The sequence below is a fragment of the Opisthocomus hoazin genome, chromosome Z, assembly GCF_030867145.1.
Source record: "Opisthocomus hoazin isolate bOpiHoa1 chromosome Z, bOpiHoa1.hap1, whole genome shotgun sequence".
Lineage (NCBI taxonomy): Eukaryota > Metazoa > Chordata > Aves > Opisthocomiformes > Opisthocomidae > Opisthocomus > Opisthocomus hoazin.
Genome location: NC_134454.1, coordinates 19,187,131 through 19,214,901, shown reverse-complemented (window position 1 = coordinate 19,214,901; position 27,771 = coordinate 19,187,131). Strand labels below are relative to the sequence as shown.

Genomic DNA, 27,771 nt, shown 5'->3' with positions numbered 1-27,771 from the left:
CAGACTTGTATCTTTAATTAGTGTAAGCTTTATATTTTTATTCTAGTGACTATTAATCTCGGCTTGTACATTTCACCTTCTGGATCAGTGGCTCCCTGTATTGACGGTAATTTTAATTTGGAGAATTTCTAGCTTTTTCATCGCATAGGTGACAGAGGGGAGCAAGGTAAATTTTTTCTTGTCCACATACTTTTTCCTAATGCAACCTGAAATCTAAAAAAATATAGTCACAGAATTTTATTTCATATTCTAGTGTTTTATTTAGGGTTTCCTTAGCTGCAAATAAAATTTTGGAAAGCTAGTAAATGATAAGAAAGGCCTTGCCCTCTTCCTTCCTCCCACCCTGGCAACACCCAAAGCTGTTCCTTTGATGTATCAGTTCAAAAATCGCCATTTATCTTTTGAAGTGGCATCTTATAGGGCTGGGGAGAAAGTTTTTGTTTTTTTTCTGGTTGTTGTTTTGTTTTAAAGTGAAATAAAACCTTATTTAGGGAAAAACATTTTATTTTTCCAAAACATGTTTAGACAGATTGCAACAAGAACAAAGTACAGTACAAAAATGACTCACACAGCCTGCAATAGTTAATAAAACACTAATCAATACCTAGATTTTTGTCAAAGTCCTTTTGGGTCCAATATACATTTTTCATATTACAGAGGTCATGCCCACTTCACAGTGGCATCAGATAAAGTTTGTAAGACCATTATAACACAGTCACTAGTACTTGCTCTATACATATACTAGCTTTTGACACGGTTTTATTTTACTCCAGACACATAAATTTCATTCCTTGTGTCAGGAGTTCAGCATTAACTTCAGCAGGTTTGCCTGGAATCTACCAAAACTCCTTCTTGGGTAAACATTTATAGGCCAGGAGAAACTTTTTGCACCTGTCAATCCAAGCAGTGCCCACACATCATTATCCCCTCTTTCAAAACGGAGCAGCTTGCACAAAATGTGATGAAATAACTGAACACATTTTTCTCCCTCAAAGCCTACAGCTTTTTTTGCTACCTTTCACAACTAGTTGTGAATGGCAGTGTGTGGCATGCCAAACAAACCTAAAAAGAATATATGCGATAAGTCAAAAACTGTCTGGCAGGTTTCTTCTCCCATGCCCATTTTGCAGAGGAGGCTAAAACAAGTCAGTATAGGCTGTGATCTCTTCTGCAGTATTCTAACATTAAGGAAATTTAAAAGACAGGTATTTTTTCTTTTCCTGCTGTGAAACTGTAATTTAGTCAATGTAAACAGGACTGAAACATTTGACAAATTCTATACACATGCAATCTATAAACAAAAAATTATTGTCACATCTTTACTTTTATTTCCATGCCAATACTGTCTCTGCAATTACCTCAAGAACCTAATGTTTCTGTTGTGTTCATTTGTTTTGCACTGCAAGGCTCATTTTGGTCAATCTTGTTTTCTCTATCTAAACTTTTCAGAAAAAGCTGAGTGAAGTCTGTAGATACACAAAACTAGAGCACCCACTGCATTAAAGCTTAATGGCACAAGGACATAGGAGGCACTTGTGTCCCATGCAGTGGGACACAGTGCAGAGTCCCAAGCCAGCTGAGACTCCAGCCAGCCATTCCATGCAGCACAGAATACTGGCATTGCATTTATAGACAGCCTAAAGTCAGCTTTATTGTTTACATGCAGCAAGCTTGGGTACCTCTGCACTGGAATCGCCACTGGTTTCCCTGTGCCAGAATAAGCACAGTGAAAGGCAGGTTTTATCAGATCTTTGCAGCATTTTCTGTCACCCCTTCCATGACGTCTGCAGATGTTTCTTATCTTATAGTTTTGCTAAGGTTGGAAAATCCAACGCCAACACACGTCATCAAGACTTTCTCCCCGCCCATGTGCTCTTCCTCAGGGGTCTTTGTGTCAATTTTAAACATGATCTGGAAGAAGCTTCTCAGGTGTCGCAGAAACTCAATTCTGAGGGAGAGAAAACAACAGAGTTTAAGAAACAAAACAGAAAGCCCATTATCAGTATGTACTAACACTGATTCCAGTGATGATAACAGTGAATAGAACACAAACATATTGCTCAGCACTGAGAAACAAGCCTACAGACTCCAGTCTTCTCACTTGTGTTGTAGAAGTGGCTAGTGACCCCTACTGAAACCAATGCACTCTGTGTATGAGCAGAGCGAGAAGGAAAGCCTGGTAACACAGCAAGACAAAACAGTGAGGGAAGGTGGAAGAAAGGAGAAAGGAGAGATGTAGCCAGGCAAGGTCATTTACTCATGATCCTAAATCTCCATCAGGGCCATATGCACCCCGTACCAACCTGTGGTACTCCCCCTCCCCCCGCAACATTTAAAGACGGAAAGATAAACAGGAATAGCCAAGAGGCTGGCCTTGCATGCATACTTTAAAAACAAACACATCAGATCCTAAAGCACGTGTCTGATTTATATTACAGACTTATCCACTTCTTAGTTAAATGTTTCCCTAGAATCACACTCAGACTCAAAATTCTCCCTGTTTTGTCTCCTGATTTTCGGGGGAGGGAGGGGGAAGTAATTTTCCTTTCATCATTTTAGAACGAGAGGCATGAAGAGACTAAACAGACACAGTGCTCCTAAACGCACACTGAATCTCCAGTGACAGGAAAAGCTACTGAAAAATATATAAAAAAAAAGAACAAAACCAAAAACAATCCAGAAATCATTCCTACTGGCTTCCCTGAAACAGGGAACAAGCAATTACACCAAAAGGCTAGAAATATAAAATTGGTAATTGCTCATAACAGAAGTCTGGTCACTTCCAGTCATGGCCACAAGCAAGTCTGCAGTCTTGAACTAAGGTTTAATCTCCTGCAGCAATTGGTATGTGCTCTTCTTGGGTTAAGTTTAACCTTTAAAGGAAGGGAATGTGCACATCCAGTCCATGCATTTGTTTTGGCTGGCAATCTGGAAAAAGCCTCTGCTCTGCATGCTGAGAGCATAATCGCAAGCTAATCATACTTAATCATTACACCAAATGAAGATAAAGTACCCACAGAATGGGAAGCAGGAGACCAAGAGGATAAGACTGTACCCCCTGCAACATCACGAGGCCTCTAAAAACCTCCTGGCAGCTCCAACTCACAGAAACTGAATAAGCACAACAGAGGTTGCAGGAGCAAGAATTACCTTATCCACTTCAGTGGGACATCCTGCAGCTCCTGTGCTCGGGCACATGCATGGGGAGAGCAGGGAGACAGCAGGAGTCAGACAAAGAGAGAGGCCGCTGTTACCTGCTCTGGACTGTGCTTAGCAAGGTCTGGGAGTTACCTCCAGGTCAGACAGCTGAACACCTCTGCAGTGTGAATGTGGGCACGTGGCTCCCTGTGCTATGTACACCTTCCTACCTCATCTTCCTGGGCTGGTAAACGGCCTGAGCACAAACACCAGCTCTCTCATCTCTCAAATGGATCAACAGAACTGAAAAGCGCCTTTTCTTCCATGCTCCACAACTGCAAGGTTTCTTGTTGCTTGCTATAATAGGCAAATGGGCATACGCTGGCACAAACTCTTCAGTAAAGCTGACAGGCAGCAAGCTCTGTACCAGCCTTGTCCTTAGCTGGGTCCTTTCCCAGAGGTCTGGCAGTGTGACAAGAAAGCAGCCAAGCCCAAAACAGCAGGAGCGGTGTGCTGAACTGCAAGGAGGGCACGGAATAAACTGTACAAATGCCAGAGGCAGCGTGGAGCCGGCTCAAGGGAAAATGCTACAAGCTGATCAGCAAACTCTGCAACATGTTGGTGGGATCAGTTTGGTCTGTACCTCCCCTTGCACAAGAGGGGTATGTGGACTACCTCTTCTCCCTTCTGAACAAGGGCAGAGTGCGAAAAAGCAAGAGGGCTTTGCCACAGCCCCCGGGTACACGGGAAAGGATCACAGGGGTGGGAGCAAAGGTGAGCCTGCCTGGGGACGCTGGGGGAGAACCTGGGAGCAGCAAGAGACCAGCTCTATCTTGCACTTCAGCAGAAGCACAAGTGGCAAGAGCTCTGGAAACAGGAGAAAAAGAGGGGTGAAAGGCAGAGGTATGCGACAGAAGCACAGCAGAGAGAGGCGTCTGTATTTGCTTGAGGCTGATACGGGTCGTGTGTGGGGAGGTTTGCACCTCAAATAACAGTGGGGGCTGCACCAAACACACACACGTACAGACTGGAGGACTGAGGGAGGGGGTAAGTGGTGTAAAGAAGTTTTATTTTGCTAGAAATTTAGACTGTGTGTTGAGGCAAGAGCAAAGCAGAATTGTACTACCAAAACAAAAAAAACAAACAAAAAAAAGAAAAAACCCAAAACCAAAAAGAGTAGAAACTCTGTTTATCTAAGTGCTGCCTTCTCCCAGAGGCCTGCTACACAGTGGTACACAGCCACTTCACAGGTCTTCACTCGCTGTCAGGGCAAGGCGACCAACTTGCAGCTCAGCGAGAGAGAAGACCTCTGCACCAGCAACGCCTTCTTGGTTCGACCACCCTGAGAACCTGGCAGGGCACAGCTTGGGCACGCAGGCGGCCCCGGTTCTGCTGCCCCGCGTCCCACCGGGGACCGACCCCGGCCCGGGGAACCGGGCCCGGCCCGCAGCTGCCGGGCAAGGCCTGCGGGCAGCGCCCGCCGCGCGGGCCGCCAGGGGGCGCCGTGCTGCGGGGAGGCCCCGGCCCCGGCCCCGGCGCGGCGGGCAGCGGGCGGGCTGCGGGGAGGGGGCAGCCGGCCGAGGGGCTGCGTGCGGGCGGTAACGGGCACCCCCGACCCCGGGATGGGCTCGGGCAACAACCACAAGCGGCGGGCCGGCCGGGCTGAGGCGCCCTGCACGAGGCAGACCCCTCCTCAGGGGCTGCGCCTGGCCCCAGCCCCTCGGCTTGAAGCCCCGAGGCCGTTGCGAAACCAAGGGCCAGGGCGCCCGAGCGTCCCCGTACCCCCGGCTGGTGCCGATTCACCGTCAGGCAGACTAGCCTGTCCCGGCAGGCTGATCTCCGTGAGGTGGACTGGTGTCCCCAATACCGCTGAGGTCACCTCTGCTCGTGGCGCTGCCGCCCCCACCCCGCCATGCCATTAGCAGGGGCAAAGGGTGCCTCCCGTGGAAATGCACAGGCAGATTTGGGAGATGTCTCCCTCCTCGTTCTGAAGGACGTATTCCCAAGCACCACGTCCCCACAGGGTGCTCTCATCCACCAGCTGAACTGTCACGTTCGCACCACACTGTGCTAGACAGGGTGGCGAATCTGGCGTAACACGGCTCATAAATAGCTTCGGATTCTGCAGGGTGAAAGCGTTAAACGCAGAGATGTCACAGACCCAAGACAGAAAGGGAGGGACAATGAAGCAGAACGTGACAGTACTGCAATTTACTTCGAAAGCTTGTGCATCTGATGAGTGGCTCTGGAGCCAAATTTCCCAGCCCTTTATCAACCACCTTAGCGAGGGCATAGGGGTGCTGTAGCCAGAGCTGCGTGATCTCTGAATAGATCCTCATAGGACTGATGAGCCACAGATTCCCACAGAATCACAGGTTTTTACGATGTCAAGCTGCTCTAGGATGCCTGTTCCTGACCTTCATCCCTGCTGTGCAGTCCTAGCCTGGAAGCAGTGACAGCCCACCCATTTGAAATCAGCCTGCTTACAAAATAAACTAGCGTGCTTACGCGATTTTCATAGCATCAAAAAAAAAAGGGGGGACACACACACAAAAAAAAGACTGAACAATGACAAGTGATTGGTTTATTTCACATGCTTAACTGCGCACTTTGAACACTGGTATCTACTCTTTGTAAGCCTTTCACATGGATACTTACTTTACAGGGGATTACTTTGCCCCTGTGCAGTGGAAGGCTTCCCTGTCTTCCCCTCAAAATCTGATGAATGTTGTTTCCAAGATATCAGGGGTTGAGAATAGCAGTTAGGCAATTTCTAGCTCCCATGTGATGGCACCACCATTCTTCAGTTATCACAGTACTGTACCTTTCACGTATACAGCACCGGTACCATGATAACCGAAAAAGGACAGTTCATAGTCTTACTATTTGATGCCATTGTCAGATAAACAACCCTCCCTCCATTTGATTAAAGGAAAACTGCTCAGCCTCTAGGAATAACTGTGATCTAGTCAATCACTTGTCAGTCTGATAGAGTAAATGAGATCTTTGATACTGGATGCCCTTCCCCTAACCTGTGTGTTGCAACTAGCAATGTAAGAAATTTAGTCTTTTTCAACCCTCTGAACCGCTACCAGCCGCACCCCAAGCTTTAATAAAAATTGAGACTGAAGGACTAGACAGAAGTACACTGCCTATAGGGCTAAAGCTTTGGGGTTGCACAAAGGTCCATGAATTGATCTCCTAAGCTGTTTCCAATGGACAATCACAGCTCTAGAGTTTGGCTAGCCATTTAAAATATGCCATTTAATGCCACAGCTACAGAGAGATCACTGGGAAAACACGGTAGTGTATGCTAGACAAGAAAAGCAAACCGATGTACACATATAATCCAAGACCAAGAACCAACAACAAACCTCGTCTCCACAGTTCTAATTACCTCAGAATCATCTTCTAATGTGAAGAAATAAATACTAAGTAACTTATACCACCTGCCTCATTTGAAGACGGGTACAAGTTGGTCTACTCATAGCCCCAGGAAAAGTCTTCCATACACAAAAATAGCTGTGCAATAAAACCAGTGAATTAAAGAAGACTGGGCAATTAAACTGAACAAAACAACTTACGTGTATGGAGACAGAGGTCCTAAGAGGACTTTGGAAACATCCCGCTGTCCAAGGGTCATGAGGAGCAGAGCAAGGCTCTGATTTGTTGAATCTACACAGCCCCCCTGCAAACCAAAATGTTTTAATAATTAATCTCTGTACAAACCAGAAATCCAGATGGGAGGAGAGTAACAATGGAGAAAGATACACTTAAAAGGCTGAATTACTGCTCCCAATTTTCAAGGGCCAAAAAAGATAAAAATCTAGATTTTGTAACAATGACAAATTAATTTCATATGGTGGGCTGGGAAAGGAACAGAACTAAAACAAAAGCCAGTAACAAGGTCACATTAAAGATGCCCCCCATCTCTCCCAACGTGTTCTCTTCTAACATCACAGAATGTAAGCACTGAAGAATTTCTTTGCAGTAAACTGAAAACAGGTATTAATTACAGTTCATGTGCATTTGAAGATACCATGAATTGCAGCACTTCAAAGTGTAAAAAGTTACGTTCGGACAAATAGTTCAGTGTTAGTTGGTGCAAAACAGCAAGTTAAAAGTTGCTTCACACACTTCCACCTAAGCCCTTGCTGCTACCTTTTGTGGTTTTACAAATGTAAAACATATTTTTGCCCATATTTAAAATAGGAAGAATTTTTTTTTACTGCTATGTGAAAGAGCCATGCATAAAATTATGTGGAACTACACATACTCCTGCACATATCTGACTGTGATAAGTCATGCATGCATGGCAAATTGTTTTGTATGTGGAAGGTGTTAACTACGATGCATACAGAAATTATAATTGGAAGGCTTTCTTTGTTTACAAAGCTTGAATGTAAACGAAAAGGGATACTTTCAGCCAAGACTGCTGTAGAGAGGATTTACCAACTATGACTATGCAAACACATTGCAAATAGGAAGAATATCTGGCATAACATTATTTCACCCTGTCCTTGTATTTGTCCTGATCCACAGCTGCATGAAATCTGTGAACAGTTTCCTGCTGGATCAGGCCTAAAGCTAAACCCTCCAAACAGGCTCTCTGGAGAGAGCAAAACTAAAAATTCATCTTTTTAAAACCCAACTCTCTAATCAGGTAAACTAAGAATTACCTTTGTGGACAAGGAGTAACCCGTCCTCATTTTACGAGATAACAGCATACAAAAAAGAAAAGGGAGGGGGCAAAATCTATTTTGGACGACACAGATTAAGAAAACAGAACGATGCAACAACCTCAGCACATTTACTCAGTGAGAGGGCAGAAAGGAGGACCTTCCAAGGAGAGTTACTGAAGATTTAATTTTCAAGATGGCTTTGCTTCAGTGTGACAAGCCTCAGCTCTGTTCCTCTCAAAAAAGTCTCTGCATTTCATGCAACTAATGATACACTACAATGAAGGAAACATCTTTATTACGTTCACTACCATGACCTAACTCCTAGCAACATGCTGTTACAGCATCCTTTGCCCTTTTAACTGCGTGAACCTGCCACACCAAAGTGAAGTTCATGCACTCAACCTAACGCCCTCTACCGGACCGACAAAAATTCTGCTTTATCTTGAGCAAACAGGGTACCTGCAGAATTTGCTGGTGTGATCCAAACCCACAGCTCTCACCAGCTGTATCTGCAAATCTGAAACATGTACGAGGAGCAGATGAGAGTTTGGTAAGTATTCCTGACACAGGACTTTCTGTATCTGTAGTTCAGTTAATAATTCAAAATGCTCTTTATAACTTGGATGAGAACTTCACCTTTCCTGAGCTTGTTTTTGTGGGGTTTTGTTTTGGTTTGTTTTTTTTAAAGCTGAAGACATTATAAAACATCTGTTTTTATGACCAAATTTATACAAAAGCTTCCATCAGCATGGAAACAACCACGTCCTAAACAATATAGCAAAACATGTTGCATCCCTCACATCCTAGCTGCTTACATAAGCTCTCTTGCTGCGGTGAGTCAGTCGTCCCCACTATTGTTGCACATTAGCAATGTGCTGTTATGCCCATTCCCACACAGGCAGTTGCCAGACAGGGAAATTAAATGATCTGCTTGTAATCTAACGATGACATAACAGTAACTTGTGCCAAATGAGGGACATGCTGCTCCGAAGGAGGCCAACGTTCTTCTCTCAATCCACCTGCCACTTACTTAAGAGACCAAAATAAAAAACAAGGCTCCCACAAGAAATGGGATGGGCAGTCAGAGACAAAGTACTGACATTTGTTCCAAAACAGCTGGCACTCATTACCAACCTGGGATGTAGCTTCTAGTCCATATTAATACAGTTTACAGCAGTTTCTCCATTATTGTTTCCATTGACAACAGAACCAGATCCAGCTGGATGTGACAGAGACATAAATCAAGTAAAATCACCTCCATTTTGAAACGCTGTTATACGAATACCGCAGCTGACTTTCACATACAAATACCGCAACTCTGCGTATTGGACAACAGTGTTTTGAAGAGAACTACTCTTCTGAGTTTGACCCCAGATTTGATTTAGTCTTGGTTATATTTTGGCACACACACAACTTCCTCCTTACCTGTGCGGTATGTATTTGCATGCCTCAGTAATTTGTTATGTGAAGTGCAGAGGTTTGGTTTGGTTTTTTTTTTGAGAATGGAGCACAGTCTTGTCACACTGAATTACGGCCATCTTGAAAATTAAGCCTTCAGTGAAATCCTTCACTCATTTTAGCTCTAGTTAAATTAAACAAACAGCCTTACCCCTCCTGCCCCCTCCAAGCCTCCCTAACAACTTGACCTCTCTTCACTAAAGAACTCAGCCTTAAATAGGTATTGCATCCTCCCCTATTTCTCATGATCACAAGGAATATAAACATTTGATCCTTTTCCAGTTCTTCCAGGGCTTTCCATTCTGCCAATCACCTGCTATATAAAGCTTCCATAACTAACAACTTCCAAAGGCAAGAGTAAAATCCTCATTGGCCTTCTACAATTAAGCTTAGGTAAGAACTGCTATATGAATTTATAAAGACAATGCTAGCCAGACACTCCACACCCCCTCCTACAGGGCCAGTGTAATTAGCACTGTGCCACTTAACTATTAGTCAGTTAGCTCCAGCATCTTTTCATCAACAAAGGTACATAAAAACAGCTCCACTGATTCCAAGAATCATATGCCCTCTTTCTTTTTGAAGGCTTAGTAAAAGGGACCATTTAGCTCTTAACATAGCAAGACTGAAACCTTAGACTTCTTCAGTGGTGAGGTTCACATAATAGCAAGCATTAAGGAAGCAATTTAGAGACGGCCCTGGGCCCCTTTAAACAGTAATAAACTCCAGCAGATTTGTGGCTGACCTCGACAGCTAAAACCCTTCTACAGAGAGTTATCTCCAGTGCTCCCAGGATGCCCTTTTCTGGTCATCCCTCTTTGGCTCCTGCAGCACAGTACCTACAGGCAAAGACACAGATAGAGAAACAATCTCATAAAGAGAGGATCTAAATACAGGGAGAGAAATCCTGTCGAGCCCTGTATTCAGTAAGTAGCTAGTGTGAAGGGCGTGGGACTTAGATAGTGCCTGTTCAGAGCAACCTATCCTTGCCTGACGCAAAGCTTTTCCAAATTTTTACTGATTCACTAGACATCTTATCTAGTCAAAAAAACCTTAAAAAAACCCCAGTATCCACAAACTAAGCAAACACTGCATGCTTTGCAACATGTTTTTATATCCTCTCTGGGGTCAACATTAGATCAAATTGACCTAAGCTGAAGAGAGAGGGGGGAAAAAAAAAAAATCAATGAGAAAGCACTAGCCCGGAATTTGGAAAGATGAGCTGTGAGTGTGTGTGTCATAAATTCTAAGTGTGCATTCTGAAATCTACAGAACAAACCCCACCACATTTGCCCATTACAGAAGGAGCAGGGAATTCATGAACATTGAATAAGGACCAAGCACCCCAGTGGATAAGCAGCACAACAGCCAAAACCGCTAACAAACAAGGGCTTTTCCAACGTGAGTTGCTGCAGTGGAGGACCACTAGCAGTCCATACACTACTCAGCACTTGTCAGTTGCTCTTGGACCAAAGCAGCCCACATGTAAAAAAGCCTTCTAGGAGTACCAGCAGTGCCATAGCAGGCCACAGCTAATTATGTCACTCACTCAGAATCTGATGTTCAAACACATTGAAATCTCATGGCCTATCACTTTATCATTCAAAGACCCTGTTGCCTCCTCAAATGCTTTTTTGTTGTCCTGAGATCCTCACTATCCTCGTGCTTTGCAGAGTTTGACTCATGACATTCAAATGGCTACAGTACAGTAAAACAGAAAAGTACCTCTTTCAGGCCTTTCCAGCACTCCTCATTTCAGAAGTTCTCTGACATCTCACTCGGAAGAAAGTATACTATCTGGACAAATTCCCTGACTAGTTTCAATCTGTCAAGTGCTGGATGGCTTTAAAAGAGAAAAAAGGGAGTGGGATGGTGGGGAGACGAACCTGATATTTTACAATTCACCCCTCAAATAAAAATAGCTACCTGTCACTACGTTAACTGTAGAAACAGACAGACATTTCACTCACTAGCTGTGACTGCATTCTTCATGCCTGCTGGACTTTCAAATGGAAGGGGTCTCGACTGCACCCAGAAAGAATATTTGTTTGTGGTGTTTCTATGAGATAAGAACTCTGGGCTAGAAACAGAAAGTCCTGTAGCAACACGGTGCATATACTGAATAAACAAAGACAAAATATTTGGAAGACTGGAACAAATGGGCAAGTCGGTAATTCAGACAGATGAAGGATTTGCAGTGGGGAAAGGAAAAGGTAACATGGGCACACAGAAACAATTTACTACACCTATGTATGTGATTTATGAGGTTAAGGGGTATTTTTATAATTGACTAAATTACCTAATACAGAATCTCATTAGTGGCATTTTTAATATTTTGCAAAGTCCCATCAGGTTATTCCTGTTCAGAGCAATTACTTTTTTTAAAACAGTGAGTAGAATTTGTAGATGACTGCCTCCTAAAGGCCAAATGCATTTTGTCAATGCAAACAGCTACTTATTTTAACATTTGTGGAGATACACAACAAAAGCAGGTAGATTCTTTATTAAATCAATGTCCTGGGGGGGAAGGAGAAGGGTGAGCGAGTGGCTGTTGGGTCCTAACTGCTAGGTTAAACCACAACAATCAGAAACTCACTATGCTGCTAATGGCCAAATCACATGTAAGACTGAAAGCTGGTCATCCACTAAAAATCTCACCACAAATGAAAAACATTTTAATACAAAAAAAAACCCCAAAACCTGCAGACGACTGTGGTGTGCTGAAGACTCCTATGCAAACACTGTCCCAGCTCCTTTCCAACAAACCAACCCCTCACACAACCAACAGATCTCAGCACATTTGACTTTGTCATCATCACCACAAAGCAGCCACCACTGAGGCTAGCTGCTTCTTTTTTTCCCCTTCTTCTTTCTCATATGTTCTCCCACTCATAAGACACAATTCCAACCACTATTCTCAGAGCATTGACTCTATTCTCCCTCCAGTTTATTACTAAAAAAAAGTAACAGCCCACGTGAAGCCAACTGAATTCTGCTGCAGACAGAAAGCAACAAAACAAAAATTTCCCACTCCTGTGATTCACAGTAACATCTCCTGGACACGGGAAACAATACAGCCCAGTAAGACATTACACTGTTAATGGCACCATTCAAAACCACTCCTTACCTGAACGAAGAAGACACTGGTGGCATCAGATCATTTCTCTGTTTGGATCTGACCCCATCTCAGGGTGCCCCAAAACCACCTCCTCCTCTACCAATACATCATAACCTTCTTCCCCTACAGCTATACACACAAAACATAGCCACTTACCCTGTAGACCTCCTCAAGCAACAGCTTAGCACAATTCTGGCCAAGTTCCTCGGGAAGCACAGCTGCTCCCTGGCCCTGAGGGTTTGAGGCTAGCTCGGCACTGAGAATAGTCCCATTGATGGTCTCTGCAGTCAGGCACATGCCAAAACCTGGTGATCTGAAAGAAAGGGGAAAAGTGCATTTGATTTAAGGACAAAAATTGAGTAATGAGTCAAGAACTACTCCCAGCCAACCTCCTCCTCAAGTCAAACAGCTCCTCTCATAGGACAATACTGTGAATCTGGACTTGCTGACAAATTTCCTGTTCTACACATTTAATTCACCCTGGAAAAAAACATTAAAAACAGTGTTTAAAAGTTCAACCCAGTATCACTTGCCCCAAACTCACTGTGCTGCCAACTTGTGACAATTGCACAGACTCTTTTATAAGGAAAAAAAAATAAAAATCCAAACAGCAGAAGTACCCTTGTCTATTAAAAAAAATAATGCATTTCACATTTATTTAATTCATATTTGATGACCATTCAAAGGTATCCAGAGTTTCTTCTCTGAGACATTCATAACCTAAGCTAATTAGGGATCGAGCTCTTTACCTGGAAGCTTCAATATTTAGCAAGATTAGACCATAGCTGTGGCACCAAGCAGGGAATAAAAATATTTTTGATCCACATTACTTGTATTTCCAGTCGCTTCTTTTCACTTTCAATTCAATACCATCCAAATCATTACAACCATAAGAGAATTCTGAACTTATGATTTGAAGAAAGAAATAAAACCCCCCTATTTTTCTCTGAGCTTAGGATCCTACAAAATGTTACTGTGAGAGTTAAGAAACAGTTTTGCTACAAGAAAGTCACAGATGGCTGAGTACAGCTTGCTGAGAAATCAGAAAGATGTAAGGAAGAAGAAAAAAGTCACAAGATCCTCTTATTTATAGGCTCTGGAAGAGCACCAATAGCTAGCCATTCAAAGCAAGGTTAACTTAACTTCCCACAGTTTTGGACTCCTGCTGTCTCCACCACCCAAACTTCTTAATTAAAATAGTCCCATTGACCCAAAACTCTAAGGAACATCAACATCATCAACAAACCACAAAATCAAACCCCAAACACCAATACACAGAAACTCTCTCAGTGCCAGAAAAACAACAGTTCCTCCAGAGGCATTTTAGTTGGGCAGGAATGAAAAGACACCAGTGGTTCCCATACATATTTAACTCCCTGCACTTGCTGAGCAACACAGAAGGTATGTTAAAGATGTTTCTCTTATCTTTTCCTTTTAAAGAGAGATAGAGATCTAGACAAGAACAGTGTCAAAGATGCTATTTTTTTGACAAGTATCCTTTAAAAACTATACCCACTGGCAGATGTTGTTAGTGTTCAGTAGCATGTGGCAACCTGCCCCCTAAAAATTAAAGTCATCCAGAGCCTCATGTATGTGCAGACAGTATTAGGAAGCACCCGCACAAACTTTTTGCTGCAAATGCTCAAAACAGAACCGGGCAGTTCCTGCTTACAGAGACATTATAGGTGGCAGAAGATGCTCAAATAATGTATTCCCTGAAGCTTTCGACACTGTGGAAGGGCTATAGTTCAATGCTTTATATTCTGAAATCAGGACTTGGGTTTGGGCTGGGCACAAAGTCCTTGCTGGTCTTACTAATCGTCAGAGGCAGCACTGGAAACAGCGAGGTAATACTGCTTTCCTTCCTTGTCCTGACAAGACACACACACACACACACGCACTGGGAATCAGGTTAACCAAAAAACCTTTGCCAGAGTGGCACAATGTTAATACCAGGTATACGGCAACCATACTGGTGCCATACTTCGGTTGAATGAGACAGCACAGCAGCATCATAAAGCTACATGCACCAGCAAGGTTGAGACGGATTTTGTTCCTCTTCCCATGCTATTATTTATCCCTCTGCATGCGCGACCCACCCAAGTAGTAAATGTAATGCTGCTGCCACAACTCATTCGACTTTTCCACTTTATAGACAGATAAAAACCAAAATAAGACTCCATAAACTCGTAGCTCCCAGAAAAGTTTTCACAATCCTGATCACTGTTAACAGCAGTCTAGAACCACAAGACTTACTAACCTGGGATATTAAATATGACAAAGGATGGGAAAAGAGGAAAAACACTTAAAAATGAGCCAACAATTTTCATATTTGCAAACTTCCAAACCTACCAAGTTTTCTTTAAGGTAGCATTTCTAAAAGCAAACAGTGAAAGAAAATGTGCATGACTGGATTTGAGCATACAACCGAACACAAATTAGGTATCCAGAATTCCTTCAAGCTCAACAAAAAGTGACAAGACAACAGCAAAGCTGACAGATAATCAGTAAAATTGTCTGAATCGCATCCATCACTTCTGTGTTCTGCTGGCAAACAAAATCTGTGGAAATACAGTAAATTAATGTCTCATTTTTCCAGCCCTCGCTAGTGAAAGGAGCTATTAATGTGTTGGCAATGCAGAAGACAACCCATTCAGCTGAAATACCTTCTAAAACAGTTTGGTCCCATCCTTAATACTACCGTTTCTATCAAAAAGTGTACAGTCAAATTTCAATGTTAGTTTTCACAACATACCATGGCACCTCTGATACCTATCTCACTTGAAAGCAACAGATTTAAAACTGAAGAGAGCTCAAGTTACCTTTAGTAGCAGTAACGACGTATTACATTCCTTGTTTAAGAAAACACACAACTTCTGCACCTGTACTATGAGTAAAACAAACGTATACAGCAAATCATTCCATTCTTTCCCTGCAAGGAGTATCTTTTTCAGTTCAGCAAGATAGAAGATGATGGTCTAAAAGGACACCACAATAGCCTAGCAGATGAACAAATGGAGAATTACATTTCTGTTCCCTGTGAATACTGGATACTCACTTTCCAGAGCTCACCCCCTTCATATGATCCGTGTAGATATAAATGTCTGGAAGGAATTTATTCAGGATGCTCCTTGCAGATTCCACCATTCTGTTTGCCATCTGTGGTGACACTCTGACAGAGTATCTACATTTTCGAGCTAAGGGATTAATTGTGGTCACAAAATAAATTTAAACCAGAGACTGACAAAAGTGGCGAAGAGGTCCCAATGCATTATTTTGGAAAATGTGGTTTTGTCTATTCATGAGGACTGGTCCATTTTCCTGTACTTACAGAGGCACATGTGCATAAGTGCTTTCTACAGTCTCTTCACTGGCGTACCTTGAAGTGAGGTACACAGAACATGTGTAGAAGAACAGATTAATATTATTATTATTTAAACACCTATCTTAAAAATGCCCTTCAACAATCTGAAATTGCTGTTCTGTCATCCTGCGCTTTCTTATGAGGGAGGAAGCCCTGTGTACTCTGCTACTCACATACTACTAAAAGATGGTGACAAGTTAAGTTTCTCTGAATTAGCAGTAAGAAATCCTGTCTTTCAATTTCTAGGGAGAAATTGTGTACATGAAATCAAAGACAAATGTTTTACAAAAAAAAAAAATTATTCTAAAAGGAAAAAAAAAGAAAATTTTTGCTCTCCCCAACTATTTTGCAGTGCTGTGAGGCTCTGTCAGTTCACTGGTTCTCCAGTCACTCAGCGTCTAAAGGTAACAGCACCAGGGAAGAAGAAACTACCACTTTCCTGCTCACCTCAACCCACCTCCCCACAGTACAGAAGAGATGAGCTGCCTTTGTGCCCTTTTACACAGGTGCTGCTTCAGTGATATTCCCCACAGATCTTCAAACGTAGAAAGCACAATGTGCTCCAAACTACATCCCAACTATAATGCAGGCTCATGTTCTGCACATTTAACCACCCATCTGCTCCTACATGCGCATACCAATGCAGAGCAACACACTGTCAAACCTCCCAGCTGGCAGAAGGGAATTTCCTTTTCTACTAATTTCTATTGCGTTCTCCTGTGGAGTAGGTAAACCAACAGCTTTTAAGATTGTACAGGCAAGCCCAGTCAATAACAATCAGAAAACTGATTGTTCTGCGCAGGTGGTGCACTCAGTATTTTGGATGACTACAAAAGGTTACTGCAACACAGACTCCCAGCTGTGAGGAAGCAGATTTGCTCAGCTGAATGTTGAAGAGACAAAAATGCACATAAAAAAAGACCCAAGCACACATCCTTCCAGATGTTTTGTTGTCTACTGGCTTGAAGGACCACATAGTGGCTAAACTAAAATGAGACTGCCTTCCACAGGGCTTACTAAAGACAAACCTTTATCCCCGAGAAAAAGCACGGGAAAACCTAAAGGAAAGTGGAAGTTAAAAACCTGCAGTTCACATACATCAACCAAATACAGTCACAGCAGCCCAGAATGGCACGGTGTTTTAACATCAATTTAGAAAGATGGCACTAAAGCAATGATCAGTGCTCCCTCCTTCACACAGAAACAGAGGACAGAGCTACTTACCACAGAGGTGGACAGGGGCATAAGGAAATTACTTTCTTCATGGAAAAACATGAAAAACACTACCAAAAGCACAATGACCTGCCTCCTTTTTATTCTACAGCATATGCACACAGTAAAATTGCTTTCACCTGCAATGCTGTGCTCATCCAAATGCCACAGACTCTCATAATTGCAAATTAAACTACAAGTTGGCCAATGCTCAGGATAGAGCAGGAGCTCATGAAATACAACCTTTAGTATACCTTGCCTGTAAGGGATTCATGCCTTCTTCCTACAGTGACAGCAGATTCATGACAGATACCATATCAAAGCCACAAGAGAAAAATAAAGGACACCCCCCCCCCATTAACTAGATGTGCAGTTCTGTTTGCAAAAGTGAGTACTCCACAACAGTATTTTGTGCCCTTTGTGCAGAGGTAAAACCTCTTCCATCTCCAACTGTACTACTGAAGGTGAAGAGCTGACAAACTTCTTTCCATCACACAAGAAAAAGCTCAATTCACAGGTGTGCAGTGAGATGTTAACTGTGCTAAGATTTAAGCTCCCATCTAACATTCTGCTAGACTCATTAACAACCAAGATGCCACCTAGTCAACATGTGACAAATCTACTGGATTTATACACAGGGTAAGATTCCTTTTAGCACTGCTACAGTGTGTGATGGAAGGTATGTTAACCTTTCCTTGCTATTGAAAAGATTTTAAATAGTGCTGTTCAGTTTTATGTTTAAAAGTCCAGCAATGTTCTGAACACAGCAGTTATGACACATAGTCCTGAAATCTAGATGTGTGATCCCTCTGTGTAATCTCACCCTGTGTTATCTGGATATGTGCTCAGTGACATGGGTGCACTTCTGTGACTTCAAGCTGGGACTTATTTTTTAAGCCACAGTCTTCTCAAAGCAGAAAAACAAACAAACAAACAAGGATACGCAGTTCCTCTGATGCGCTTGATTTTGCCAGGGTCTGTGAACTGAATCGGCTGCAAGACCTTTCTCACTGGGCACGCAAACAGTATCTCTCCACCCCCTTTCGGAGGCATTCCTCTCCGGTTGATCTAGAAACAATAATGGAGAAAAAAAGCAGGTTAGCAAAGAGCACAAAGAATGTACTCACACACTCAAAAATGACAGCTTTTATTTCACACACAACAAAATGTTATCAGTAGGGGTATTATGTGAATACAGGCGAGAAAAAATACCCTAAAGGCAGAAATGGATTTTACACCAAACCTACAAGCAAAAATTAATTTCCTTTTTCCTCCTCTCTCTCAAGTACAGTAGGGCATGGCTTCTCAATGGAAAACAAAACAAAACCAAACCAACTAAACAAAAACCCAACGTCTTTACCAGGAAGGCAACCTTGGCTTAAGACTGATCTGTAATAGCAAATCTCACTGCTGAAGGAAGTCTAGAAGTGTTTGATGGTTAGTATGTATATGGGGGACCAGGATGAACTGATTCCCATAAACAGGCCTGGCTAGCCAGACCCTGTTCCACCACCCCAGACGATGGCCACAAGGATGGGGCTGGATATGGGCCCACAGGTGGGTCTGGTTCAGGGGGGCCCATGGCCAGGCAGGGCAGGGCTGTGGGAAGATGGAGACTGGCCCTGCTGCGGCCCTGCTGCGGGGTTGCTGGAGCATGGGCTGACAATCCCAGGGGGATGACATGGGGTCCTGCACTGTGGGCAGGGTGGAAGGAGGCACCTGGGGTGGGAAAACTGGCAAAGCAAGCAAAAGACTAGTAGCACAGCTAGGCCCTTCACACATTTTAAATCAGCGTTCTTAACTTTGAAAGGTTATAATTCCTTTCTCCAACCTAAAAAAATCTATTCTTCATCCAGATTTATTGGGCCTGTGAAGAGTGTAGTCTCTAAAAGAAAAGTTTCTTTCTTGTATTTTCCAAACTGGAAGCAAACCTTGATCACCCCCAGAACCAGCTCCTCTACCAGTGAAGGAGGCAGAAGATTCTACTATTACTCCCTAGCCCTAAGCAGGAGGCAGGAAGAGCAAGTGGAAGGAAAAAAGAAATTAAGTGAACTGAGGAGGAACAAGCAGGCAAAAAGGTTTCTTAGCTTGTAAAGATCTTGGAGACTAAGAAAAGCCACTACTTTCTTTTTACCCTCTCTACCCATAGACTTTGCATCTCTCTTCTACCACATCTTCAATTGCTGCGTGGCTGGTATGCCATTTAAAACATGCCAAGAACAGGAGGTGATTTTAGAAACGTGTGTAGCTACAACTAGATATCTGCTAGAGACAGATACCAGCAGTCAGCATGTGGCCCTCTAAAGCAGTGCAAAAGTACCATTTCACCATGTGCTAGAAAAGAAGGGAACAAACTGTCTTACCTTGATTTCCAGACTTTCACCATCAATTCCAAACTTCTTCAGTAGGGGTAGAGCTGTTGCCTTTAGAACATCAACCTGTAGAACACAGAATCAAAAAAGCAGACTCTTTATTGGAAGTTATGGAAGTCAGTAATCTAAACATTGTTGCATTATGAGATGCCTAACAAAGACAAGGCTTCTCCATACCAGGTATGGTATGGGAAGATGTGGAAATGCAGCATAGAGTGCTTCAGCTGCCCCTAGACTACCAACACTAGCTCACTACTCAAAGTATTTGCTAGAACAAATTACTGGGAGATGGAATTTCCTATTCTGCATTTCCTCCTCAGCCTGATATTTACTTCTATTACAGTTCAGCTAAAACAGCTCATTTGTTTCTATGAACCCAGATACTGAAAAAAACTACGTTCTTCTGTCATTGCTAAAAAATTCCTACAGCTAAACAAATGATGATTACAATAACCTTCGCACTTTGGAACAGGCCCTTGATTTGGCAGGAGGAACCTCATCCTTTTGTCAAGAACTTCTTTTCATCTGTTTCCAAGAAACAGAAGCTTCTAGGTAACCTCTGCTGAAACACTTGGAAGAACTGAAGCAACTAACACATCATCCACGTGCTCTCTGAACCAGATGCTCGCCAGATCCAGGTCCAAGTAGGATTTTCCTTGCCGTTGCTCCTCCTAATTGCTGACCTAAGACAAACAGCGACTGCCATCTTCTTCCTTCTATTGAAACTTTAGTAGCATTGCCGAAGGTGACAAAGATGATTCAGCAGTGCAACAGCACAGTAGTTACCCAAAACAAGCAGCTTGGGAAAGACAGGACCAGGACAGCATGACCAGAGGAACTAAATTCAGGTTAAGGAAACAGGCATGCTGTAAACAGCAGTTCAGAGGCAGAAAAAAAAGCACCCTCCTTCCCCTGCCTTCAGCCAGAATCCACAATTCTTGAGTTTCATTCTCTCTGCTTTGCAGAGAGTGCAAGCTGCTGATGAAGTAGTAGCACATGCCTCACCTACAAAGCTGTGAACAGCCTGTTAGAGCTACCTCAGAAGCTACAAGCGTATGCTGCAGCTCTCATTCTTCATATCCTGCTTGGCCAACATACTTCCTTTCTTACAGAGAGGCATTTGGTGTTGTTTTCAACGGTACTATCAATATTTGAATGTTTTCATTAAAAAAAAACCCTAAGTCAATGATTAATTTTTTGTATTTATATATTTTGTTACAGCCAGGCTGCCTTAATTTCGCCCCTCGGTAGTATTCATTAATCACACAAATTTGACTTTTAGAGCAAAAACCCTTACTAATGTGCATGTGCACACACAGAGACACGAGGGAATACCACTAGCAGAAGTTCCAATAAGCCGATCTGGTTCACATTAAAGACACATAGTATTTCTCACACTTTCTTAGGAAACTAAAAAAGCAAAGCTTCACAGTGTAGGTTAGGAACCGCCTTCCCCTCCTCCATTTCCACTTTTGGAATTCTTTAGACTGAAGTCTGTATCTCTGGAGAAAGCACGTTATGCCAGCATTAGGAAGCTGGATCAATTTTGAGTGTGGTTTGTCTGTTTCCAAAAATTTCAAGATTTGTCGTAGTTTTTAGCCCTCAGACAAATTCCAGGCCTGATACTTCTCAGGTACCAGGCAGACACACAGTAAGAGACTGTCTCTGTTCCAAATCTGCAGCCTAAATAGAGAAGGTAATCGGCAGTATTTGAGGACGTGCAAAAGGCTGTTCTGCTTAGCAGACAAGTGGGAGTTCAGGCAGAGAGGTTAAATACTTCACTTGAAATCGCAAGATGGCAGCAGAACTGAGACCTAAAACTGCATTTCTAGTCTCTTGCCTATACTCAGCCATAAAATCACCCTTCAGCTCCCCCTGAAGGGCAGTTACTCCATCTCCAGAGCAGGCAACACAGTACCAAGTCCTACCAAAGCCAATGCACCATACAGCCGAGGGCATACCTTGCCACACATGCCAACAATTTGTTAAGTCTGATGACATTGCTTGTTTGCAAACTAGTGTAAATACAAACCTTTTTCCTTTAAAGAAATCTACAACGATTAAAAGAGAAAAAAATATGAAAAGTAACTTCTCACGGCTGGCAGAATCCCTTAGCTAGTGCAAAGCTGCAAAAAAAACCCCCAGACACAGATGCTACCAAAAAAAACACAAAAGAGACAGAAAAGTCATCAGGAAAAACTTCTTGTTTTCCTGGGATTACAGACAACTGCTAAATTTTGATTCACATCGAAGACTATTGCCTCCATGCCAAAACTTCATATGCTAGTCTCATGCCAGCATGAAAGTTGTTTCAGCTGAAAGTCCCATGGCATAGCTGTAAAAACACAACACTCGCAAACCCAAACGTTATGAATGATTGTTCTAAAACCAGGTTGCTGCAGCACAACGTATCTGTCAGAGTAACAACATATAGAGAACAACAGGAAAATAAGGGCTATCATTTGCGTGCCACCCCCATTCGCTTCAAAAAGGCACTGTACAAAGGCACTCCGCACATGCATAATCTCTCTACAGAGCAACCTGGAACTACCCCAACTCTATACGCCAGTCCCACACGGCTGGTCCCACAAGCTGTCCACGGCCAGGTCTCACCACTGGTCACGCAGAAAAACATAATACAAATGTAGGCTGCCAGTGTACGGCTCAGGATGGCATTCCAAAGCCACGTCTCTTCCCGACAAACGTGAAAGAAGTAGTATCCCTCTCACTCATTCAGGATGCATCACTCACACACTATTACCACCACAGTCCAACCTGGAGCAAGCGCACATCACCCTGTATTTCAGTGGCCATGGTAATCCTTCGGAACGGCACCAGTTGTCAAAGAGCTTTCCACTGCACCCCACTGGATGGCTATTAATGTATAGAAGCCAATGCTAACATAAACACACACTATGCTCCAGGAGCTCAGCCTGACCTGTGCTTCACTGAAATCAGCCAAACTCCTTCCTTCCGTAAGCCAGCCTCTGGAAATGCCCTTCATCTCGCCTTGACCACTTCCAGTCTCCCCACAGCAGGAGATCTGCCACTTTCCCTCTTGTCCTCTTGACTAGGGGGCCTCTGGCAAAACGCAGCCTCAAACCCACAACTCAGCAATCTCATCTGACATATATTTCTGAGCCTGCCTAAAAGCTGAGAGTGGGTTTCAGAAACCCCAGCGGCTCAGCCCACCTGCTCACTGCTACCATGAGGGAAAGGTCCCACTTCTTTGGCTGTGCTCACATTCCTGCTACCTACCTCACGGATACCTCCACAACAAAATGCAGGGGTATAGCTCTCCGCTATTTTGCCAGTGAGTTGAATGGGCTTAAGGAAGGCTCTGAAAAGTGTCTGGGGTATTGGAGTACACAGGACTGTGTGGCTGAAAACAGGAGATATGGAGGGAGGATGGGCAGGATAACCTTCTCCTTTCAAGCACAAAAGAGGGACTATAGGATCATATGTGTGTATATGTGTGTATGTACTTCTGTATTTTCACACATGAATATGTGAATTTGTACATTTATCTGCAGATGACAGGTGTTGAATATACTCACACAAGCACACATCCTGCAGAGCTCATCTAGCTCCAAAATAAAGACACCTGTGTACAAAACATTCTGTCCCTTTTACAAATAAAAACAATAAAAATTATCCAAAGCAGACAAGTGGGTGCCTTGGCTATTGTACCTCCTAAGTTGAGATGGAGAGCTTCTTACATGACGAGCAGCAGGGCAAACTCGTTGTCCATTTTAAATTACCCACAAGGTATTTACACTGCTTTGCCTTTCCTCCTTCTCCTTGGAAAGCCAGAAAGTGTACAGATGGATAGACAAATTTAAGCACCCCTTTTTGAGCTCTGGCCAGTGCAAGCCCCCTTCAAGCACAAACTAACTGCCCGAAATTCTGGCAACTAAAATTATTTAATCTCTGTTGGTCCATGTGACTGATGCCTGGAAAGGGATAATCTCCAGAATCAAGACCCAATTGCTTAAACGAGTCTCCAAATTTACTGGAAAGCAACGTTAAGATTGCATTGCTCTGTCTCCACATGCTTCAACAATTTCTCCATTGTGATTAGAAAGATGCAGTCAACAAGAAGAGACTCCTTTGATTCTTACTACCTCCATTTCTGTTAAGTACTTTTTATCATGGTGACGAAAAGATCAGCAAAACACGCTTCCCATTTTACTTTTTTTTTTCTCCTTTTGTTATTTTGACAGTGCTGTGTATAACTCACTTCAATCATCCTTTGACTCGTGTGGGTGTCTCACAGACCCACAGGTGAGAGACCAAGTTTTTGTAAATGACAAGAGATGCACAGCTGAAAAACCACATATACCAGCAGTACTCAGAGGCTCATTTAATATCCGCACTTCCACTTCATAGTATTTGTATTCATACAAACAGATTAAGTTTTCAGATGACAATGATTCCATAATCTACTCGGAGGAAAACAGGCAATCACCAATCACCATTCAAAAGGTAAACAGCAGTGCTGTTTTCCAAAAGCCATTACACTTGTTTTCTTTTGGGGAAAAAAAAAAATCATAACCACTAACTACTACTTCAGTGTTTTAATCCCACTTCATCCGTAGCTTGTTTTTGTAACAACATTTTTAAAACTAAGGACTGTAAATCACCAGTAACAGATATCAAGGCAAGTATTTCACAGTTGTTTGATCCACTGTGCCTTCTAGAGTCTTTTTGAAGAATCAGTTATTACATATTTTTGCAACTGTAATTTCACAATTGTCATGTGACTTCTGTTTCTAACAGAAAGCAGGCTTCACACCAGCACTGGTGTAACTATGTCCAGCACCTAATAGAACAGAGAGAGTCCTTCCCTGTCACACTCAAATTTTAAAGACAGTTTTCTCTTTTCACAGTAAATACATGTGTGGGGTGAGAGAAACAACCCATCTAACTTCTGAGAGAACAACAGAGGCAAACCAATGGCAGAGCCTCACATCACATTTAAAGGGAATTTCCAGGGGAGAAGACAGAAGCAGTACAGAACTGAAAGTCAAAAGGTGGATTACAAACTGCAGTTTGGAGTGTGATGCAGAAAGGCAACAGTTTGGCAGGTACTTTTTTGATTCAGGGAGTTTGCTGGCAGATGCAGTAACACTGGATGCTTCTGGACGTGAGGGGTAATAAAAATGTAACATGTTTTAGAGACTTCTTCCTAATATTTTTTTTTTTTTAGGGGAAAAAAACATCCTCCTCTGGTACTTAAATTTTATTACTTACCGAAGGATCTACTTGATCATTTGTTACTCCTCTCAGGACAATCTTCAACGGATGTTTCATGAAAGGTGCCAAGCAGAGCAGACTTTCCAAATAGTAGCCAATACCACGACTGGGGCTGCAGTCATGTTCCAGCGAGCCTCCATACAGAAGACCAGGCTGATAATACAGGGTAGTACCTGGGGGAAAGATGCCAGAGGAGCAAACCAAGTGAGAGCACCATCAGCACACTGGCCATTGCATAAAGACACTTTGCAACAACGTATAAAGGCAAAGCGGAGACAGAAGAATTTATGGAAGATGGTAGCACTTCCAGCAGGCTATTTCTATGTCTGCAGTTAATAAATGGGCCAATGCACATGAGTGAGTGGCTGTCTGTCTGTCTTGCACACCACTTCTACTCCTTACCCCTCCTCCCCAAAAATCAAGGATCTCTTAGCAATCTCCAAAATGCTTCTACAAGCAATTATTATCCTCCCCAGCAGCTCAACCTTCACCAGACCATCAGGTCATCGCTGTCTCGGCATATCTGGTGGCAGTTCATCTGCTTTACTGATCAACCATAGTCCTTAAAAAAACAAACAAGGACAAGAACCAGATGAGATGTTTAGGTGGGACACTTCTCACTCAAACCGACCCCTTCTCTGAGCATGACTAGACAAAGAGGTCTTGCTCAGAAGTTTGCCTTTGTAGAAGGCAAACCTTCTCCTCTACAAAAACCTATTCTGGTTCAGAGGGACCTTCGCCCACTACGAAGTCCTGCATACCAAACAAAATATTGATTTTAATTTTTGAGCAATACAGTTTCCTTAACTCTCTGCATGATAGTGGAGCGCTGATCATCTTGCATGTGATCAATCACTAGAAAACTCCTCAGCTTGGTTACTTCCGATCTTCTCAGTCAGTGCTATTGGAACACCTACCTCTGTCAACCCAAAACTTTGATTTCACTGCAGCAACTGATAGAGAAAACCAAAACAGAGGAAGAAGAGAAAATACATCTCACCTGTTTGGTTTATTTCAATCCGAGAGCCATTGGTCACTTTGTCAATCAGGCGAATAAAACTTGCTTCAAAATCTGAGGAGCAGAACAAAGACAGGATGTTAAAGTTCTTTAAATTTATCCCTGGAAAAAATAAGAAACTTCAGCATCACACTTGTACGTTTTCCCTTTCCCATCTTTCACAACAGTGAGACTACCCTCACCCTTCAACTTGTTGTGGTACAGTTCTACCACATGAGAAAAGGCAATTCACTACAAAAACAGAGATGTTAATTTGAGCCTCCATGCTTACAGGCATCTCAGATCAACTGAGATGCCCTCAGACGTGATTGTTGGACCGGCTACACTCCTCTGCCCGCCCCCCCCTACCCCCAGTGAGCGATACAAACTGACACTTCTGATCACAGTGGCCTGAGGGATCACTCAAGACCACAATTCGACAATTTACATTTTGCTCAGTATGAAGCAAAACGTAAAAGTCCTAGCAAACAGGACCCCACATACTTAAGCACAACAAGCTAGTAACAGCTTCCCGCTATTCTCTGTGAAAGACTTAGTTTAAAAGAAGTGGACATTCAGATGTGAAGTGCTACTGCTGCACAGTTGTTCCACAAACACTATTAGCTACCTGCAGATTTTCCATTCCCACAACTGTCACTGACACAATAAAGGCTAGAGAAACACAAGTCTCCCCAACGCCTCTTTTCTTGCTTACTGTGTCCACTACAGCAGTTTGTGTGGGACTAATTCCTCAGTTTCTCTTGCTTGTGTGGACCCATGCTCACAGTCACAGTAAAGGACAAGGATATTTGACCAATTTAAAAGGAAAGAAAAAAAACATAGAGGAATATGCTAGTATTCAGGTATCCCAGGCTGGTATAGACTCAGTGTTAAGGAATCTACGTGAATATACACAGAGTTCAAACCCCAGGTAGTTTTCAGGACCAAGAGCACCTGCCTGATGGTTGGCAACATCCCCGTGTTACTTCCTAAACGGTAATCAGATTTTTCAACCCAATAAACACGTGAACCGAAGAGCTACCTGCAGAAGCCACAGCTCGTTAATATTTGCATCATGCGGCTGATGCATCCGTCACACAATGCCAGTTCTGCTCTCCGCTGCGGTAATTTGGATGGGGTGACGAGGATGGGGCCAGACTGTTTTCAGTGGTGCCCAGTGATAGGACAAGGGGCAGCAGGCACAAACTGAAGCACAGGAAGTTCTCTCTGAACATGAGGAAGAACTTTTTCCCTCTGAGGGTGATGGAGCACTGGAACAGGCTGCCCAGGGAGGTTGTGGAGTCTCCTTCTCTGGAGATATTCAAGACCCGCCTGGACAAGGTCCTGTGCAGCCTGCTGTAGGTGACCCTGCTTCGGCAGGGGGGTTGGACTAGATGACCCACAGAGGTCCCTTCCAACCCCCACCATTCTGTGATTCTGTGAATTTCTAAGCCCGCAAGTTTACAGGGCAGCCCTGGGACTTCTCCCAGTGGAAGAAGAGGGCATCCTGGCGAAGACATTCCCCTCCCGGAGAGCAAGCCTGCAGGGGGGCTCTCACCGCAGACGCTTCAGCCACCACGAGCAGAGAGGACTCTGCCTGCTGAACCGCCAACACAAACCGGGGGTTTGTCGCCGTTATTCCTTCTCTGCCACGGCCACGGCTTACCTCTTACCCCACACCCGGAGGAGGCAATTCAAACGCACCTTTCAAAAATAAAACAAAACCGACGGCCCTCACCGCCACCGCACGCTTCGCGGCGGTGACAGACGCGGCCCGGGGCCGCCCCCGCCCGGCAGCGAGCCCCCCGGCGCGGCCGGCCCGCTCCCCCCCGGCCGGCGCTGCCGCCTCTCACCGCGCAGGCCGGGGTCCTCCTCCTTGGCGCGGATCTTGCGGATCTTCAGCGGCCGCCCGCTGAGCGTGGACAGCACCAGCCGCTGCCGCAGGAAGTTGCAGCCCGCGTAGCTGAGGCACTGCCCCTCGCCCGCCATGCCGGCGCCGCGCCCACGTGGTGGGGAACGGGGAGCGCTGGGACGGCGCCGGGGCCGAAGGGCAAGGGGCGGGGCGGGGCCTCCGTCCCTCAGGGCGGGCCGCTCGCTGCCGGGCGGTGGTGGCGGGGCCGGGCCGTCCCCGCGGGCGCTGAGGGAGGCGCGCGGTGTGCGTTTGACGGGGAAGG

The 27,771-nt window shown here is 43.9% G+C and overlaps 1 protein-coding gene across 1 annotated transcript; it reads right to left on the bottom strand.

Annotated features, from left to right (window-relative positions):
* Nucleotides 1-300: 300 nt before the first annotated feature.
* Nucleotides 301-27,624, bottom strand: RCL1 (RNA terminal phosphate cyclase like 1). The gene is made up of 9 exons (XM_075411648.1): nt 27,451-27,624; nt 25,601-25,672; nt 24,598-24,773; nt 19,336-19,410; nt 17,916-18,040; nt 15,455-15,580; nt 12,553-12,709; nt 6,723-6,826; nt 301-1,948 (listed from the first exon to the last, which is right to left on the bottom strand). The coding sequence occupies exons 1-9, from the start codon at nt 27,584-27,586 to the stop codon at nt 1,798-1,800; spliced, it is 1,122 nt and encodes a 373-aa protein (XP_075267763.1). The 5' UTR covers nt 27,587-27,624; the 3' UTR covers nt 301-1,797.
* Nucleotides 27,625-27,771: the final 147 nt, after the last annotated feature.